Source organism: Populus alba, chromosome 16 (genome assembly GCF_005239225.2).
Source record: "Populus alba chromosome 16, ASM523922v2, whole genome shotgun sequence".
In the NCBI taxonomy this organism is placed as follows: domain Eukaryota; kingdom Viridiplantae; phylum Streptophyta; class Magnoliopsida; order Malpighiales; family Salicaceae; genus Populus; species Populus alba.
The window spans coordinates 10670405-10687446 of record NC_133299.1 but is presented as its reverse complement, the minus strand read 5'-3'; the positions used below and the strand labels follow the sequence as shown (position 1 = coordinate 10687446).

The 17042-nt window shown below is 31.1% G+C and overlaps 1 protein-coding gene across 3 annotated transcripts; it reads right to left on the bottom strand.

Annotated features, from left to right (window-relative positions):
- Positions 1 to 1758: 1758 nt before the first annotated feature.
- Positions 1759 to 4555, bottom strand: LOC118052499 (uncharacterized). Of its 3 annotated transcripts, none has more exons than XR_012168144.1 (3): positions 3734 to 4555; positions 1890 to 2661; positions 1759 to 1807 (listed from the first exon to the last, which is right to left on the bottom strand). XR_012168144.1 is itself a non-coding variant. In XM_035063485.2 (2 exons), the coding sequence occupies exons 1-2, from the start codon at positions 4480 to 4482 to the stop codon at positions 2007 to 2009; spliced, it is 1404 nt and encodes a 467-aa protein (XP_034919376.1). In that variant the 5' UTR covers positions 4483 to 4555; the 3' UTR covers positions 1759 to 2006. The 3 variants fall into 3 exon arrangements, 1 of the variants encoding a protein (XP_034919376.1); XR_012168145.1 differs by having other exon boundaries at positions 1759 to 1791; XM_035063485.2 differs by having other exon boundaries at positions 1759 to 2661.
- Positions 4556 to 17042: the final 12487 nt, after the last annotated feature.

Here is a 17042-nt window from a genome sequence, read left to right as displayed (position 1 = left end):
TAATGTGTTGGGAGTGTTTTTTGGTTTTTTTTTTCAATTATTTAACTGTTCAACAATCTAATCTAATCTTTTCTTTTTATTTAGTTTTTTCTCACTATTAATATTTAATATTTAATATTAGTTTATTTTATAAATTGTGTTTCATAATTATTTTTAATTTCCTTTTTGTTGAGTTATATTCCAGTTTTATGGATTTGTTTTCTCGACCTCAACCTTCAACATTAGATTTGTTAGAATTTAGGCTTCATAATTTATTTATTTATTGTATTTTATGAGTTTATTTTGATTTCATGATTTAAATAATAGATTTAACAAGCTTCTTGAATTGGAAAAGTAGGAATCCCTACTTATTAACAAAACACTAAAGGATATGGCTAAGTCAGTATAGCCACACCCACAAAACACCTTTTATTATAATAGTATTTTGTGTTTTGCCTTGTTTTTTGTTTGTTTAGTTTTTTTTTTCAATTGTATTTTTTTAATATTATGTTGCTTTAGAAATTATGTTTCATAATTTTCTTTAGTTTCTTTTCTATTATGTTATATACTAGTTTCATGAATTTATTTATAATTTATTCTCGATTTCAACCTTCAATATTAGATTTTCAGAACTGAGGTTTCATAATTTTTTTATTTTGTTTTTTATGAATTCATCATGATCTTATGATGTAGTCATGAGTTTAATAGGTTAAGTAGGTGAACTTAGGATTTTTTACTACTTTTTTTAATTGAATTTTTTTTTTTAATTTCATCTTTTAACATTGGATTGGTTGGAAATTGGGCTTTAATTTTTTTTTTTTTGCTTTTTATAATGTTATCTCGATCTCATGACTTAAATTGCAAGTTTGACAAATTGACTTGAGTTAACTTTGTTTATTTTTCTGAGTTTTTTTTAATTAGGATTAATATATTTTTTTCTTTCCATGGGGTTATCTCAAATCAGACTAATCCCGATCACGAGGTTGGCAGGTTGACTAAGACTGACTCTGTTCATCTTTTTTTTTTTTTTCTCTTTTAAATAAATGTATTTTTCTTTCAATTTCACCATTTAACAACTCAATATTTTGATTTGTTCAGTTTAACAGGTTAACCTGAGTTGACTTGGATAATTTTTTTAATCTATTATTTTTTAAAAAAATTTATCCTTCAACATTGAGTTGATAAAAAATTAGCCTTCATAATTTATTTTGATTTATTTTTTATAAAATTATTACAGTCTCATGACTTAGATTGTAAATTTGACAGATCAAGTCAGATCGATTCAATATATTAATGTTTCAATATTTTTAAAAAAATATCATCCAATATATCATCATATCAATATTTTAAAAAATATTATCTAATAAGAATCATATTTTAAATTCATAATTAATTTTTTATTTTTTTAAAAAAAAATAGTATTAACGTTTGAATTTTATATGTAAAAATAAAATTAATCGCCAATAATCTAGTTACATTACTAATGGTCCATCCAGAAAACTCAAGTCATGTCTCGTTCGTAATCTTATGAGTTTCTACTAGTTTTTGAATTCCATGTGAGATTGGTTCTTCGGAAGCATGCATCTTTTGTTGAGTGGCAAAAACCAGTCCCACCATTGTCCAGGCCTTCCATTCTGGCGCACACCTGTGACCATACATTTTTCTTTTTCTCTTCAATAAGTACATGTTTAGCAATGAATAATAATAATAAAAAAACCCGGTATGGTGAGGCTTTGAATTCAAACCCGTTTGTTCAACGGAGCTGAATCAGATCAGAAGTGAAATAAGGCTCTCTTCCTGTATATCAGTATCCTGAAAACATTGCATTCTACATGGTTAAAAGTTTTAAGGCTGCAGCAGATAATAAAGAACACAAATTCATAAATGCACATTGAAGAGCTAAGAGGCACCTAAACACTTGCAGAAAGGCAAAGCATGATAACATGTTCCGGTGGGGAAGTTTTGTGCTCCCTATAAATAAACAAGGAAACATGAGTAACCACAGAAATCTCTTCTCTAAGAAAATTTCAATGAAGCATTGCATTGGTGCCATCTTCGTCACCATCTCCCATGGGAGCTTCATTAAACATGTACTGCTCCTGATACTCCATCAAGTATTGCGTTGATCTCTTCACATCCAGAAACAGATTGTAGACTCGAGTAATGTCCTCACTCTCCACAACCTTTCCTTTTCGTTTCTGGCATGCCAACGCAGCAGCAGTAATTAGATGGATAGCATATCTCAAGGAAGTTTCAACCCCAATATGAGTCAACAGAGCCTTTGCTTCTTCAGCCATTTCTACATCTTCTTCTTGGCATCTGATGTCCAGAATCTTGCGAATTTCATCCTTTGTATAAGGTTGAGTAGTAATGATAAGAAGGCGATCAAGGAGATCTATTGGAATCCCATGTGGAGATTTATAATTTGTTCCTCGTATACTAGTAATCCCTCTATTGGTGGCAACAACTAGTATTGGAGCCATCTCATTCTCAAGAGCACGATTCAGGAAAGAGAAGCATTCAATATCAAGCATGTGCACCTCGTCAATGAAAAGAACACCTGGCACAATCTCTGCTTTGCCTTCCTCTCTCCATTCTGCCACCTTTGTGTCAATTTGTTCCCTTACTTCTGCACGGATTTCACCAGTATCACCAGTGAAGAGAGCCAGAAATCCCTGTGTTCTGAAAGAGGAGAATAATAAGTGGTGATTAACATGGAACCAAAAATCCACGGGCAAAGATGAATTTGAATTACAGCTACAAGACCTATTTATTTCCATTACATTTAAATTGGCAGGAAAGAGTCTTAACAATAAAAAGGGTAATACCACTGTAGACACCGGGAAACTGCACCTGAAGTGAGTCATAATGAATCTGCTGAAACAAATCTACAGCAGAAACAATTCTATCTCCCAATAACTACAATGAGATTTTCCTAAAATGTGTAATTTCTTCCCATCCAAATACTCCAAATATTGCAAACAAAATATAAAATCACGATCAGTTTTTTTCCTTCTTTTACCAAAGGCTTGGGACATGTAAAAGTGCAAGACTTTTCTTTGAGAAAAATTTCATGATGGATGTCTAAATTTTTTTTTAGAAGCATTGCAGAGGATACAATATCATATTAGGGACTAATTTATTGTGGAAATGAAACTATAAAGAATCTCACGTTAGTCCCCTGTTTCTCTATGTGTTCTGAACACACTAGCAGAAAACTCCTCCAAAATCTCATTTTGCAGCATCTCATTGTTTCTCCAAACATTTGACATCTGTGTCTTCATGCTATATCTATCTAATCTCAAATAATCGCCTTACAACATACAAGCTAAAAACATAATTAATAGATTGAGAAGCTAACCGAGGCCAGAAAAGGTTTATTCACCAGAGTGCGAGGCAGTATTTCTATCAATATCTCATCAACACAATATCACTAAAAATCTTAACACAAATCAATAACCAATTTTTTTGCTAATACAGTGTTTAGGCAACAAGTACTTTAAGGCTTTAATTCTCACCATGTTATGAATTTGGATTTTGAAAAAAATGTACTCAAAACAGACCAAAGGGTCTAATATTCTCCAAAACTGTAAACAATGCACATTCTTGGCTAACTTAATGAAGAGCTCCATCTTTCCTCAAGTATCACAACAAACCAAAAAAACACAGCAACTAAGGATAACATGACCTCATAACTAGCAAAATGAATGTCACAAAAGAAACACAAACACGAGGAATAATACAATGGATGCACCTGCTATTAATGACATCAATTTCATGAAGTGTGACACAATGCACGATCTCTTTCCTCTTCTGCAACTCCCCATCAGGACACTGAACAAACCTAACCTGTGGCCCAATGGCATCATATTCCCTCGACCGTGAAAAAGACCTGCCAAGCTTGGTAACTTTCCCAGAAGGCTTATCAATAGCAATAACATCTCCACTCTGCACTTTTTCCTTTCCCAAACTCTCAATCATCTTTGCTCCCAAGTCATAAACCCCTTCCATCTCCGTTGTCTTCATCGTCAATTTCCCAGTTTTCGAAGCAGCACCAGCCACCGCTGGTCTATCAATTTGAATCTCCACCACTTCACCTTCAATCACCTCAGTTTCTTCTTTAATCCTAACCCCAATTGCTTTCCTAAAAGACTGCATTAAAGCCTCGGTTTTCGACATTTCAAGAGAAAATATCTCGCTAGCGGAGATCATAGCAAATGGGGTTTCAAGACCTAGGGATTTTGCCATGCCCATAGCGATTGCGGTTTTACCGGTTCCGGGTTGACCCGCGATAAGAACGGCTCGACCCGCGATTCTTCCTTCCTTTATCATTTGGAGGATGACGCCGGCGGCTTTGCGGGCTGAGGTCTGTCCCACCATTCCTTCTGAGACGGCGCGTGGTTCAAGGGCTGAGTCCAGCCCCAGACCACGGATATGGGAGTGAGCGCCTATGCGCTCGATTCTTGTTAGGTCTCGAGTTTCTGAGAGTTTGAGGTCTGCCATTGTAGGAGAGAAAGAGAGAGGGTTTAGGGTTTTTCAAGGTTTTTCTCTATTATAATGAGAGAGTGGTTGGGGGTGACTGTGTAGACTTTAGACGCGCATATAAAAACACAACCCAGTGACGCGCATATAAAACTGGCTGAACGAGACGGGTTCAAAGTTTTTTTTATGTTTTTTTTTGAGTTTGGCCTTGGCAATTTGTTGAATGCTTCTTCTTTGAATAATAATAGGAAGAACAAAAAATTGCCATTTGTCCATCTATTCCTAAAATAGGTAAATACTAGTCATGAAAATTAAAAAAACATCTTTTAAAAAAGTTATTATTCATAAAAACTATAATTCAGTGTAATAGTACAATAATGAGATTGCCCTTGACCATTAAATTTTTGAGCAAGATATTAAGGGCAAGATGACTTTTTTATCACGATAAAATTATCTTTTATAAATTGTATAGAATTATATTAGTCATTTTATTTTTTATTGCATAATAAATTATTAATTTAACCCTATAATTAAAAAATATTGTTTATCACTTCGGGGCTTTTTGCATAGCACATGCTAGCAAGTGGATGGACCCAACACCCTTTAAGCAGTACTTGTGTGGTTGTTTAACCACCAAACATCACCTTCATAAGCGTTGTTTAGAAGGTCTCGACACCCTCTATATGGTAAGATAACGCGTGTGCCAAACATGCCACTAGTTGGGCGTCAATGATCATTTTCTTCTTCTTCTTCTCTCTCTCTTCTTTGAATCTTGCGCCAACCCCTTTAGAATTTCAGACCTACTCTTTTAACTTCATTTTCCTTTAAATTTGGTCCTTATCCTTTTAATTACTATTTTTTTATTTAGAATAATCTAAACAATTATAAATGTTTTTCAATTTTACCCCTATCATTTTTTAATATATAAATAAATATATTACATTACAAATGTTTTTCAATTTCACCCCTACCATTTTTTAATCTCTCAAATTCAATCCTCATTCTTTTGATTAATATTTGTTTTGTTTGAGGTAATTTTTAATTTTTTTTTTACAATTTCATCCTCGGATTTTTCTATCAAATTGTATCCCTATTCTTGTTATTGTTGCTTTTTTTGCTTTGACAAGTTTTTTAATTGATATTTTTTTTTTCATGATTTCATCCTTTAAAATTAAATTAATTGGGAATTAAGTTTCTTGATTGAACTCGGGTTTAAGATTTCACTAGTTGCAAGTTTTAAAGATTAGATTAGATTAGATTTAAGAGGTTTTCAATTTCACCCCTACCATTTTTTAATCTCTCAAATTCAATCCTCATTCTTTTGATTAATATTTTTTTTATTTGAGGTAATTTTTAATTTTTTTTTTACAATTTCATCCTTGGATTTTTCTATCAAATTGTATCCTTATTCTTTTTATTGTTGCTTTTTTTGCTTTGACAAGTTTTTTAATTGATATTTTTTTTTCATGATTTCATCTTTCAAAATTAAATTAATTGGAAATTAAGTTTCTTGATTGAGCTCGGGTTTAAGATTTCACTAGTTGCAAGTTTTAAAGTTTAGACTAGATTTAAGAGGTTTGCTCAGATTGTTTGGTTTTTTATAAGCTGATGTTTTCCTCTCTTTTTTAGAGTTTTGTTTTGTTATTTTTTATGGTTCGCCTTCTATGGAGTTAGTTCTGGATTCATGACTAAAATCATTGATTTCAAAGTTACTCAGGGTTGATTTTTTTTTTCAAATTGATTTATTTCAATTTCATCATTGAAATGTTTTTCCCTACCTTTTTTTCTACAAGATTATCTCAATCTTATGTCAATGGTTGTGGAGTTTGAGAGTTCACCCAATTTAATAGAGATTTTTTTTGTTGTGTTTTTAAAAAGTGCTTTTTACAATTTCACCTCTTCAAGTTTGGGTTGTTTGATAACTTAGATGGGCTTAAGTTCGATTTTTTTTTTTTTACCTTTTTACATTTTCATTTTGTTTGTTTGTTTGTTTGTTGTTGCATTTTTTTTGTTCAAATTATTGAAATAACCAAATCAATGGCTCGAGTCTTAGTTTTCTTTACCATAACATTCTTTTTTTACTTATAAATTTTTTTTGTCTAACTTGAGCAGAGCGTGAGCAACAAATCTAGTGGATGGCTAAATCATGTATGTGCTATCACAATCTAGTTCTTTTTTTATACATATTAAAATAAATAAAAAAATTTCTTGGATGTATATTACCATGCTCATTTTGTTTTGTATTATTAAATACTTGTTCATGAAGTTAATGGAGAAATAATGCGTGGCTCGCACTCCTCTATAAGTGGAACTGATTTTTTATAATGTAAAAAAAGAATGTGCAAACATTACTAACATGTTTTCTAGAAGAAAACTTTAATTAATAACTTTGTTAAACCACCAAATTTGTTTATCAGTTTATAGACCTTGATAAGGTTCAACCATGGATTTCTCATGAAGGGCCTTCAATTTTATGCTTAGGTTTTATGGGGAGGTTATTCAACCAAGATTATGTTTTTCCCTGAAATTTTGATTGTGTTCCATTCGATCATGATGGGTTTTTGACATAGGATAACTTTAGCCAGTCTTTGTTTATGCATGATGACGGGTTTGGTCCAATTTCTTTGATGGTTCATTCAGCCAAATCAATTCAGCCCATGTATAGGTCTTATTTGGGTAGTAAAATAGGATTGCTAAGAGCTTGTATCAGGGTTTTTTTGGATTATATTAATGAGTATGAGTTTGGGCTACATGGGGTCCATAGCTGGCTTAGAATAATTAAGATATTATGATTCTTTTCTTACAATAATCAACAAACTATTCTCCTAAAATTAAAATTAAAATTAATTCATTTATTGTTCCTATTATTTAGGAGAATATTTAGCAACAAATGAGGAAGTTTCCTAGTCATGAAAGGAAACTAAAAAGGAACTGCCAGATTTGAATCCTAGACTTATAATGATTATTTAATGCTAAAGATTTGATTCTCCTAGTCAAGGAAGAAAAGTGAGGGGTTGCTACAAGGGAAACTAATTTCTATGATTTTTTTTTCCATGTTTTGAAGGGAAATACTAGTCCTATAAGGAAATAAGACTTTAACAATTAAATACATATTCAAATAATGTTTCCTAGCATCTAAAGCACTTTAAAAGCTGACTAAGCAATCCTAGAGTATCTAGAAAGGTGGATCTTGGCCAAAAAGTTATTTAAGCTAGGAAATTAAGATATTTTATCTTTTTTCTTTCTTTCTATTATACGAGGCATCAACAACCTATTGTTGTTTTCATTATTATTTATATGTTTAAGCTTAATTAATACTTTGGTTTTCAGTTAAGTTTCATGGCTTGTTTAAATCAAGGTTTGAGCTTATTAAAACTTTTTGGTCAATTTTTGTAAGTGTATCAATTCAGCCCACAAGAGTAGACTCATTAAGGCTAATTTTTTAGAATTATTTAAACATATGTAAAGCATAATATTCACACCCTTAATGAATAACACTTCTAAACTTTTTAGTTTAACGTGTGTGAGAGATTCTTGTATTTTTTTAGTTCTTAAACAAATTTAATTTAATTTATTGAAGATTAACTAATTTTGTGGCATCATTCAACTTTAGCGGAAGAAAACTAAATTATTCAACTTTAGCGGAAGAAAACTAAATTATGAACACAAAAAAGGAAAGATATAATGACAATCACTTGCAGTGGCACCACCAAGATTGTAACCTAATGACTAACCTTTAAGATGCTCTCAGCCAAACAAATCCTCTCCAACACATTATAAACATTTGAAGGAGGAGGAACATAAAATTGCACACCCTTTGAGTAATTTGAAAAACCATACTTCCTTTTCCTAACCAATAACCAAAGTTTGGTTAGAAAAACATTAAATTACTTTTTATTTTTTCACAATATATTTTGTTTGTTGTTAGAATTAAAATTGATGACTAGCTAGCTAGAAGATTATAATCTGGATCAACTTTTATATCCACTTGTATAAAATTATACTGATCATATATTGTCATAAAGAAGGAAAGATCTCTTAGAAGTTATAGTACCAAAGCCTTACAGATTTGAAACCACTTGTATATGTCTCATCTTTATGTGTAAATCTAATGCCTCTGTATATATTAAAGATTATTTGAATTGTATAAATTAATCATTATCAATCCATAAAAAATAATTATTTTAGTAAAAATATAAAGAAAGAATAATATTTAGTTATAGAGTTTAAGGTGTGTTATTGCTTGAAACTTTCTTCAAGAAGACAAGACTATGAGTTTTTTTACAAGGTGGACCTCCATTAGTGTGCTTTCCTCTTTCTTTCTTTCTTTTCATACTTGTTATAAGTATACAACATCGCAGTAATGATCCTTCTGGATAAAATTATAGTGTGGAAAGATTAAGAAATTTTATCCTTTTATGGTTTAAAGGTTTGGAGTCTTACAAAATATTTTAGTCACTAAAAACCCTAACTAGTCTACAAAATCTGGATAAGGGGACTAGTTATGTATAAGAAAGACACTAACACTCCTAATACATCATAATTAAGATAAGTGGCATTGTTCATTTGTTTGATAATTACTAAGGCTCTGTTATGTTTTTTCTAATAATTGGTTTGTCTATTAGTTAAAGTAGATCCACTTCGGTAGAGTAGACCATGGCTTTATGGGTCAAATCAAGCCATTATAAAGCCAAAATATATTATATTATATTTTATATTTTTATTTCCCTTAATACTAGGAATATATATTACATATAAGTTTATAATTCTCAAATATTAAAAGTAAAAAAAAAACAGAGAGAAAAAGAATGGGGTTATTTTATTTATTATAGGCCTAATTTGCCCCTTTTTATATTAGAAACATGTTTTATATGTAAGTTTGTAAATCCTAATATTAAACATGAACAAAATTGATTTTTTAGTGTTTTTAAAATTTAGGTCAAGTTCTTACGGATTTTTATAAACTTGATGTAAAATCCATACATGCAAAAACTATTTCTTTGAATTTTCTTGTTTTTGAAATATCCGATAATATATAAGCAAATGCTTTTGTGTTTTTTCTGTCCTTTTTAAGAAAAAATATGCACAAAATTATTTTTTTTTAGGACTTGGCCATAATGCAAGTTAAAAAAATAATAATTTTTTTTAATCTTATTTTTTATCCATTTATCTAACACATGCTAAAAAAAATAAAAATTATGCATCTCTCACACACATGCATGCCCTTTCACTAATTAACTCACACACCCGACAATCATACATATTTACACCATCATTATCAAATAATGATCATAACAAATACATTCAAAATCATTCAAAATCCAAAATGGACCTTTCAGAATGTTAGGAGTTGTTGAGATTAAACAAACAAGCTATTGCAAGCGAGTTGGTGTTGCAAGAAATGTGGCGGTGTGTGGGTTCCATGCATCACCATCATTCGAGGAGGTTAGACACTTGGTGAATTGAGTAGATCTCCCATTCCTCTTAATGTTTAAGCTAGTGGTGAGATTCACCATCACTTGTAAAAAACAAAAATCAACATAAACAATTTTGATTTTATCTTTTCTCCACATATCTATTTCTTTCTCTTATTCTCTTTCAGTTTATTGTACTTTCATTAATGGTTGTTTGGTGGTGTGGTTGTGATCGTGGGCTAAGTAATTGAAGGAGGAAATGATAGTCGTGAGTTATGGCGGCCTGCTCCCATTCGGTTGCCATAGTTGGATGATGAAGACAACGTTAGGTTTGGAGATTTTTTTGGTTGTTGGATATGATATGGAAGCTATTTTAGTCTATTTTAGATATGGTTTTAGGTTAATTTTGATTAGATATAATGGTAGTGATGGGCTACTATAATTGTTACAGGTTGAATGAGGAGAGAGGCTGGTTCTGGTATGGTGGCAATCGTGGGTTGGTAGAGAAAATAGGATGAGAGAGAGAGAGGGAGTTAAAGGTGGTAGTCTATATGGCATGGTTTTGGTGGGTGCTAGTGGAGAATAAATTTGTTTTCTTTGAAAGAGAGGGATCATAGGTTGGTTGTCATTTTAGGGAGAGAGAAGCCATAAATGCTCTTTTTTCTTTGTTTTCAAAGTTTCTATGTGTATTACAGGACAGGGGTCATGGTTTTATGGGTTTTTTTTTTTTTTTTTGTGAGTGTTTTTTCTTTTTGGTTTTTTTTTCTAAGGAGAGTATTTTGGATTTTTTTTTATACTAATTCTCATCCCTTTTTTGTGGCTAATGCTCCCTCCTTCTTGGCCAAGATTTTTCAATATTTATAGGCAAAATATTTTATTTTTTCTTTCCAATTGCTTGGTCCTCAACAACTTGGTTTTACTTTGGTCCTTTATTTACTTTCTTTATGCCTTTTATCCCTTTGTCCATTTTTTATTTTTTTATTTTTTATTTTTCTAAAAAAAGGCAATGTCAACGTCAAATCAATGAGAAAAATTAATCAAAGATTTTGAAATAAAAGCGTTAACAGTTGAATGCATTGAAAACAAATTTTTGAATTTTAAAAAAATATATTTTGATACATTCACATCATTTATATCATTTTGAAAGTGTTTTAAAAAAAACACTCATGTATTTTCACCTTTTTTTATTTTTTTTAAATATTTTCAAAAAAGATCAAAATTATAACAGTTGCCTCCTCTTTACAATATTTATTATGTAAAGTCTTGTCAGAGACTTTAGAAATTAAGTCTGTAAAGAAAAGAAAAGTTGTGAAAGTCTTTCCAAGTTAGGAGAAAAATCCTTTGGGGAGTTTTGAAATTATCAAATCAAAAAATGATTATCCTTGTAGACGTTTCAAACCTCAATTATTTTGAAACTCACTTTTTTCTCTTTGTTTTCAAAAATGGTGTTGTTATTTGGGTGACTTGTCCATGATGTGAAAAATATCTAGGATTTTTCATGAATGGTGTGTGTTCGAATGACCTGCTTGTGGTTTGTGTTTGGGTAACCTGCACGTGGTCTGTGATTAGGTTGTCTACCCATGGTTTATGATTAGGTGATCGGTTTATGATTTGTGTTTAAGTGACTTGCTCATGGTGTGGAAAATATCTAGGATTTTCATGAATGTTTTGTGTTGGAGTGGTCTATCTATGGTCAGTGATCAGGTGATTTGCTTATGGTTTGTGTTTAGGTGATTTGTCTATGGTCTGATACCAAGTGACCCGATCGTTGTATGAGAAATATTTAGGATTTTTTATGAATGGTCTATGATAAGGTGATTTGTTTATGGTATGTGATCTGGTGACCTGTATATTGTAAGAAATTCTAAGATTTCTTACAAATGGGTTTTTTAAAGTGTTTTGAAATCTAGTTATTGAAAGAAAAGATTTCTTACCTTTTGATTTGAAATGAATTAACTCATGATCTTGAGTTACCCATTCCTTTGAGTTGGACTTTTGGATGTCACGTCAAATCAATAGTATCCTTGTCAAATCTTTGACAACTTAAAAATTGTTGTAGCTTTTTTGGATTTCATTAAGGATTTTTTCTTGTGCAATTCTTGTGTAAAACTTTGCACAATGTTTTAAATATTATGCATGCATCTTTACTTGGTTTGAAATATAAGCCCTTCGTTTTTCTTTGTAATTTCTAAAATCTTCTTTGTTGCTTAACTCTCCAACCCACTTTTTGCTTATATGATTAAGGTGTTCGACTGCTTCTTTATCGTGTAGTGGAGACCTTATGCAATAAATATTTCCCTTTGGTGTTTGCTATATGAATCTTTTGCTTAGCTGACCTTTGGTGTTTGAAAAGTGACAAACTCTCATAGCAAAGATGTTAACCCCTAGTCAAATGGTGCCCCTAAATTGTGATATTTTTACACCATTGCATGTTCATTATATTCTTTTTATCGAGAAATAATGCTTCATTACTCTCACTTTCTAAATGAGTTTATCAAATCATTTATTGCCAAAGACCATTTCAAATTAACCTTAGCTAATTTGGTTGTGTCCATCCTTTCAACATTCTTCAAAACACGCTCATACGATAACATTTTTATAATGTTTCATAGCCATCTTTCAAAAGGTAAACCAACTCTTAGCCATAAAGATTCCCCCAAGTGTGGCATTACTCTCAACTATTGATGGAGTTCTTCAAGTCATCAACTTTCATAAACTATTTTTTAGCAACATTGTCCTCGGCTAATCTAGTGGTGCTTGTTTTTCTGACTATCATTAAAAGGCACTCATCATTACCATACGTCATTCATGGATTTGATGGATTTTGTTAAATTACTATTGTTATCAAAATGGGTTTGTCTAAACTAACTTGCCCTCATTTGGTCTAAACACGCTTATTTTTCCGTAAACCTTGAATACATGCATCATTATTTCTTTGTCAAAAAACTTGTAAAATTAGTCAATGATGATTTTTCAAGAAAACAAATTTTCATGTTTTAAGACCACTTCATTAACAGATTTTACATGCATAATGTATGTTCTATTATTGGCTTCAAATCACTAAGATGTAAGTTGGGAAGTATTTCTTTGGTTGAGACCTCAAGACATGTCTTTCAATACCAAGATGCAATTTTGCAAGTATTTTGTTGATGATTGACAATGTATAGGATAAGAAAGAAGTGTCAGGTCAAAGTTGGGCTATTAATGGCTCAAATAAGTCGCTTGAATTCTAAAAACAAAAAATTACTCGATGTAAACTTAAAACAAATTTGTTTTGAGTTTCTTACAATTCCTAGGGGGTTTAATCTTGTTTTAGTAAAATGGTGATTTGATTTCTTATGCAAGTGATATTAAAATGAGTGAAGGTATATGATGAGGTGACATTTTACCTTTTTAGTTTTAATGCAAGAGGCTCGAGTGAAAGCTCAATGTTTTTTGTAGCACTTATTTTATCAGCATGAATAATAACAAGTAGTTTCTTCACAATGTCTTGAATCATGTGAATATTTTCCTTTTATTTTGAAAGTGTTATTTATCAGTCCAGGTTTCTTTCTTGCTTAATCAAATAGGATTTTTAAAGGCACATAATGTAGGCTATGGAGGAAAGGGATTCATAGGCTCAAAGAGTATTTCAAAGCTCTAAAGAATTAGGATCACTGTCATTTACTTGACTCATTGTATCTTTCAATCTTTTTCTCTATTGTTGTATTTCTTTTATTTTTCCCTTTTTTATTGCTTTGGTTGGGCATTCTTATTTTTTTCCTTGATATGGTCATTTTTGTTTTACATTTGGGCATGCTCCCCATCATTTGGATTTTCTCAGGCTTTTTTAGATTTCATAGTTTTTCTTAACTCTTGATATTTGAGTTTCCATTTGCCCCTAGTATGGGGCACGATTCTAGTTAGAATCAACTTTTGATCTTTGAAATTTTTATTTTCCCCCAACATGGAGTGTGATCCTAGTCACGATCAACTTTTATCTTTGGAATTTTCATTTACCCCTAGTGTAGGGTGTGATCTTAGTCAGGGTTTTTATGGAAAAAAAAAAAACTTATGTAGGCTCAAATAGGAACCACAAGAGATATGTTTTTAGAATGTGAAAGGAATAAAAAAAAAAGATGGCATTTCATCATCTCAAGTACAAGCAGTTAGAACCGATAGATTTTGTCATTGTCTAGTATAATGTTTTAGACTTGCAAAAAACTGTGTATTAAAGTCTATAACTATTGAATCCACTACATGTCATTATTCATACCTAAAACATGGCTCAATAGACATAGTGTGAGGATAACTACACATTTTCATTTTATATCTTTTAGTTCAAAATTGTTTGGTCACCTCATAATGAAAATTGCTTGAATGATTTATTTGACACTCTTTGAAAAGAGTGCCTAAACACTGTTTTGAGCAAACATCAAATTATTTTTTAGATAAAAAAGTAAATTTAATTTTTCAGGATTATTTTGGCAAGGGTTTTTACAAAACCAGTTTGGTCACAATGTTTTGAACAAAGTCATAAGATCACTTATGAGGTTCAATTTTATAAGTCGCATAAAGAATGATGATTTCCTTTTAGTTTCTTGTACAGTACACTTGGGGGTTCAACTATTTTTCCCATTAAATTTATCCAATCATGGACAATAATAAAAATGTTAGATGTTACTTTCCAAAAAATATCTCTTGATTTCAAAACATCAAAAAGATAGAAAAGATATATTTTATTAAAAAGATGTGATGCAATCTCAATACATAGAAAAACATAATTAAAAACAAAAAGTTGAATAACAAAGTTCCATAACAAAAGTCTTAACAAATGTTACACTCTTTATTAGGTTAAATTCCCCCAACAACATTGGTGTCTTGTCAGTGTTTACCAACCACTTGTTATACTGAAAAGATCTAGTGACAATGTAGTAGTTACTATTATCATTCACAAATCGGACTAATTCTATTTTACCTTAAAACTCATAGATGGACCTTTTAATTTTCATGTTTTGTTAGCTTATTCAATTCTTTCAACCACATTCACTAGGCTAGTAAAGTGTTAGGTTGCACTTCTAACCATGAACTCAAAGTAGAGTGCCATGAAAGTATTAGTAAACAAGCTAACAATCACCTTTTCTAGCAGTTAAGGATTCGCATGAGCAACTACTCCACGCCACCTCTAGGCATACTCTCGGATAGATTCTCTGTCACCTATTTTCATATCTTGTAGGCTTATTTTGTTAGATGCAATATCAATATTGGATTTATACTGCTTGATGACACGACCAAAAGATTGATGTCTTCTCCCAAGTGCAGGAGTGTCGAAGTAATAAATAACCTGGCAAGACCGGGGTCGAACCACAGAGAGATTAATTGTATAAATTATAAATAACAAGAGAACAACAACAACAACAGCAGTAACAACAACAACAACAACAACAACAACAACAACAACAATAATAGTAATAGTAGTAGTAGTAGTAGTAATAATAATAATAATACTCAGTACGTGGCGTTGTTATACCTAAGAATGATCTAAAAGATCGGGTCACAAGTTTCCAGCCTATACTGAGTTTATGAAAAGATCAAAGAGATAAATTATATAATATAAACAGAATGTAAATAATAATAGTAATAGTAATAATATTAATAGTAATAGTAATAGTAATAGTAATAGTAATAGTAGTAGTAGTAGTAGTAGTAATAATAATAGTAGTAGTAGTAGTAGTAGTAGTAGTAATAAAAAGAAGAGGAGGAAGAAATTAATGAGAACTTTGAGATGGAAGATTAATGTAAGGATTAAACAATGATAAAAACAAATGTCAAGGTTAGAGGATCCACCAATGGTATTTCAAACAAGTATAGTATAAACTCTTATTACTCAATTTGGAAACCACACACGAAGGAGGTTCCAATCGGATGATTTGTCATTAATAGCTCATTATAAATTATTAACATGATCATATTAATTATCTTTTTTACATAACACCAAACTTTTAAATATTGTCAGGAATTCATGATGTTAACTAATGTTAACAACAAATCAAGTACCTTTCATAGCCCAAGTGTAGGTAATACCATACGGTTGGGCTATGAGAGTACCAAGCATTTGTTGTACCAAGTGTTATACAACACAAATCTAAATTAACCATTTAACAAAGGTATTAAGAATTAGTAAGATAAAAAGATAAGACATGTTAATATTAAACATTAAGGTCCATGTTGAGTTTACACTATACTTATTCTTACACCATTAGTGTAACCTTTTCACCTTGACATAATAAACTTAGCTAAACATAATGAAGAAGAGAAACATAAATAAACAAAACAAGAACATAAAGAAAATACAAGTTAACTAAGTAAAGGAAAGGAAATGAAAAGCATAAACAAGATATTAATGAAAGCAAAACTTAAAAATTACAAAAAAATATAAAGAGAGAAATAAAGAGCATGAACTTGATCTGAACAACCAAGCCCCCAAATGCATGGCAAATGCCTCCTTTTATAGGCCAAAATTTAGAATTATTGATTTGATGACTAATTGTTGAGTGGGTGGCCAACTTTTGACTTGGTGAAAATCCTTATCTTCTTGTCTAAATAAAAAACAAATGCTACCATCCGAACTGGGTCCACTGGAAAACACGAAAGTTGTAAGAAATTGACTCAACTTTCCAAGAAAAAAAAATGGAGGTCATTCGGACTTCTAGAACTCCAGATATAGGCCAAACACTGAACAATGTTTGGGATGCAGGACAGATTCAGACTTCTCCGTTGTTGCTATAATTTGGACTTGAAAATGGCCTTCTTAGATCTTGATGAAAACATGATTGTTGTAGACCTATGTCTTACTAAATCTGTGCAAAAATTTAAGGTCATTTGGACATCTAGAACTTGAGATATGACCCAATTACCGAACAGTGTTCCAGTTTGGACTGCACCAACATCTCTTTTTTAAGTTTCACCCTCTCTTTATCTTCACAAATTTCAGTAGTTGAATTCATCAATCAATCCTTTGATTTATGTGATAGGTCTGCATTTAAGATGAACATTTACCATATATTAGGGCATTTTATAGTATTAGACTTGTTATTATAAAACATGCTTTAGTTAAGGAGTTATTAATACTTTAAGTGCAAAATGATGATATAAAACCTTGATAAATATGCACTGTTAAGTACTAAT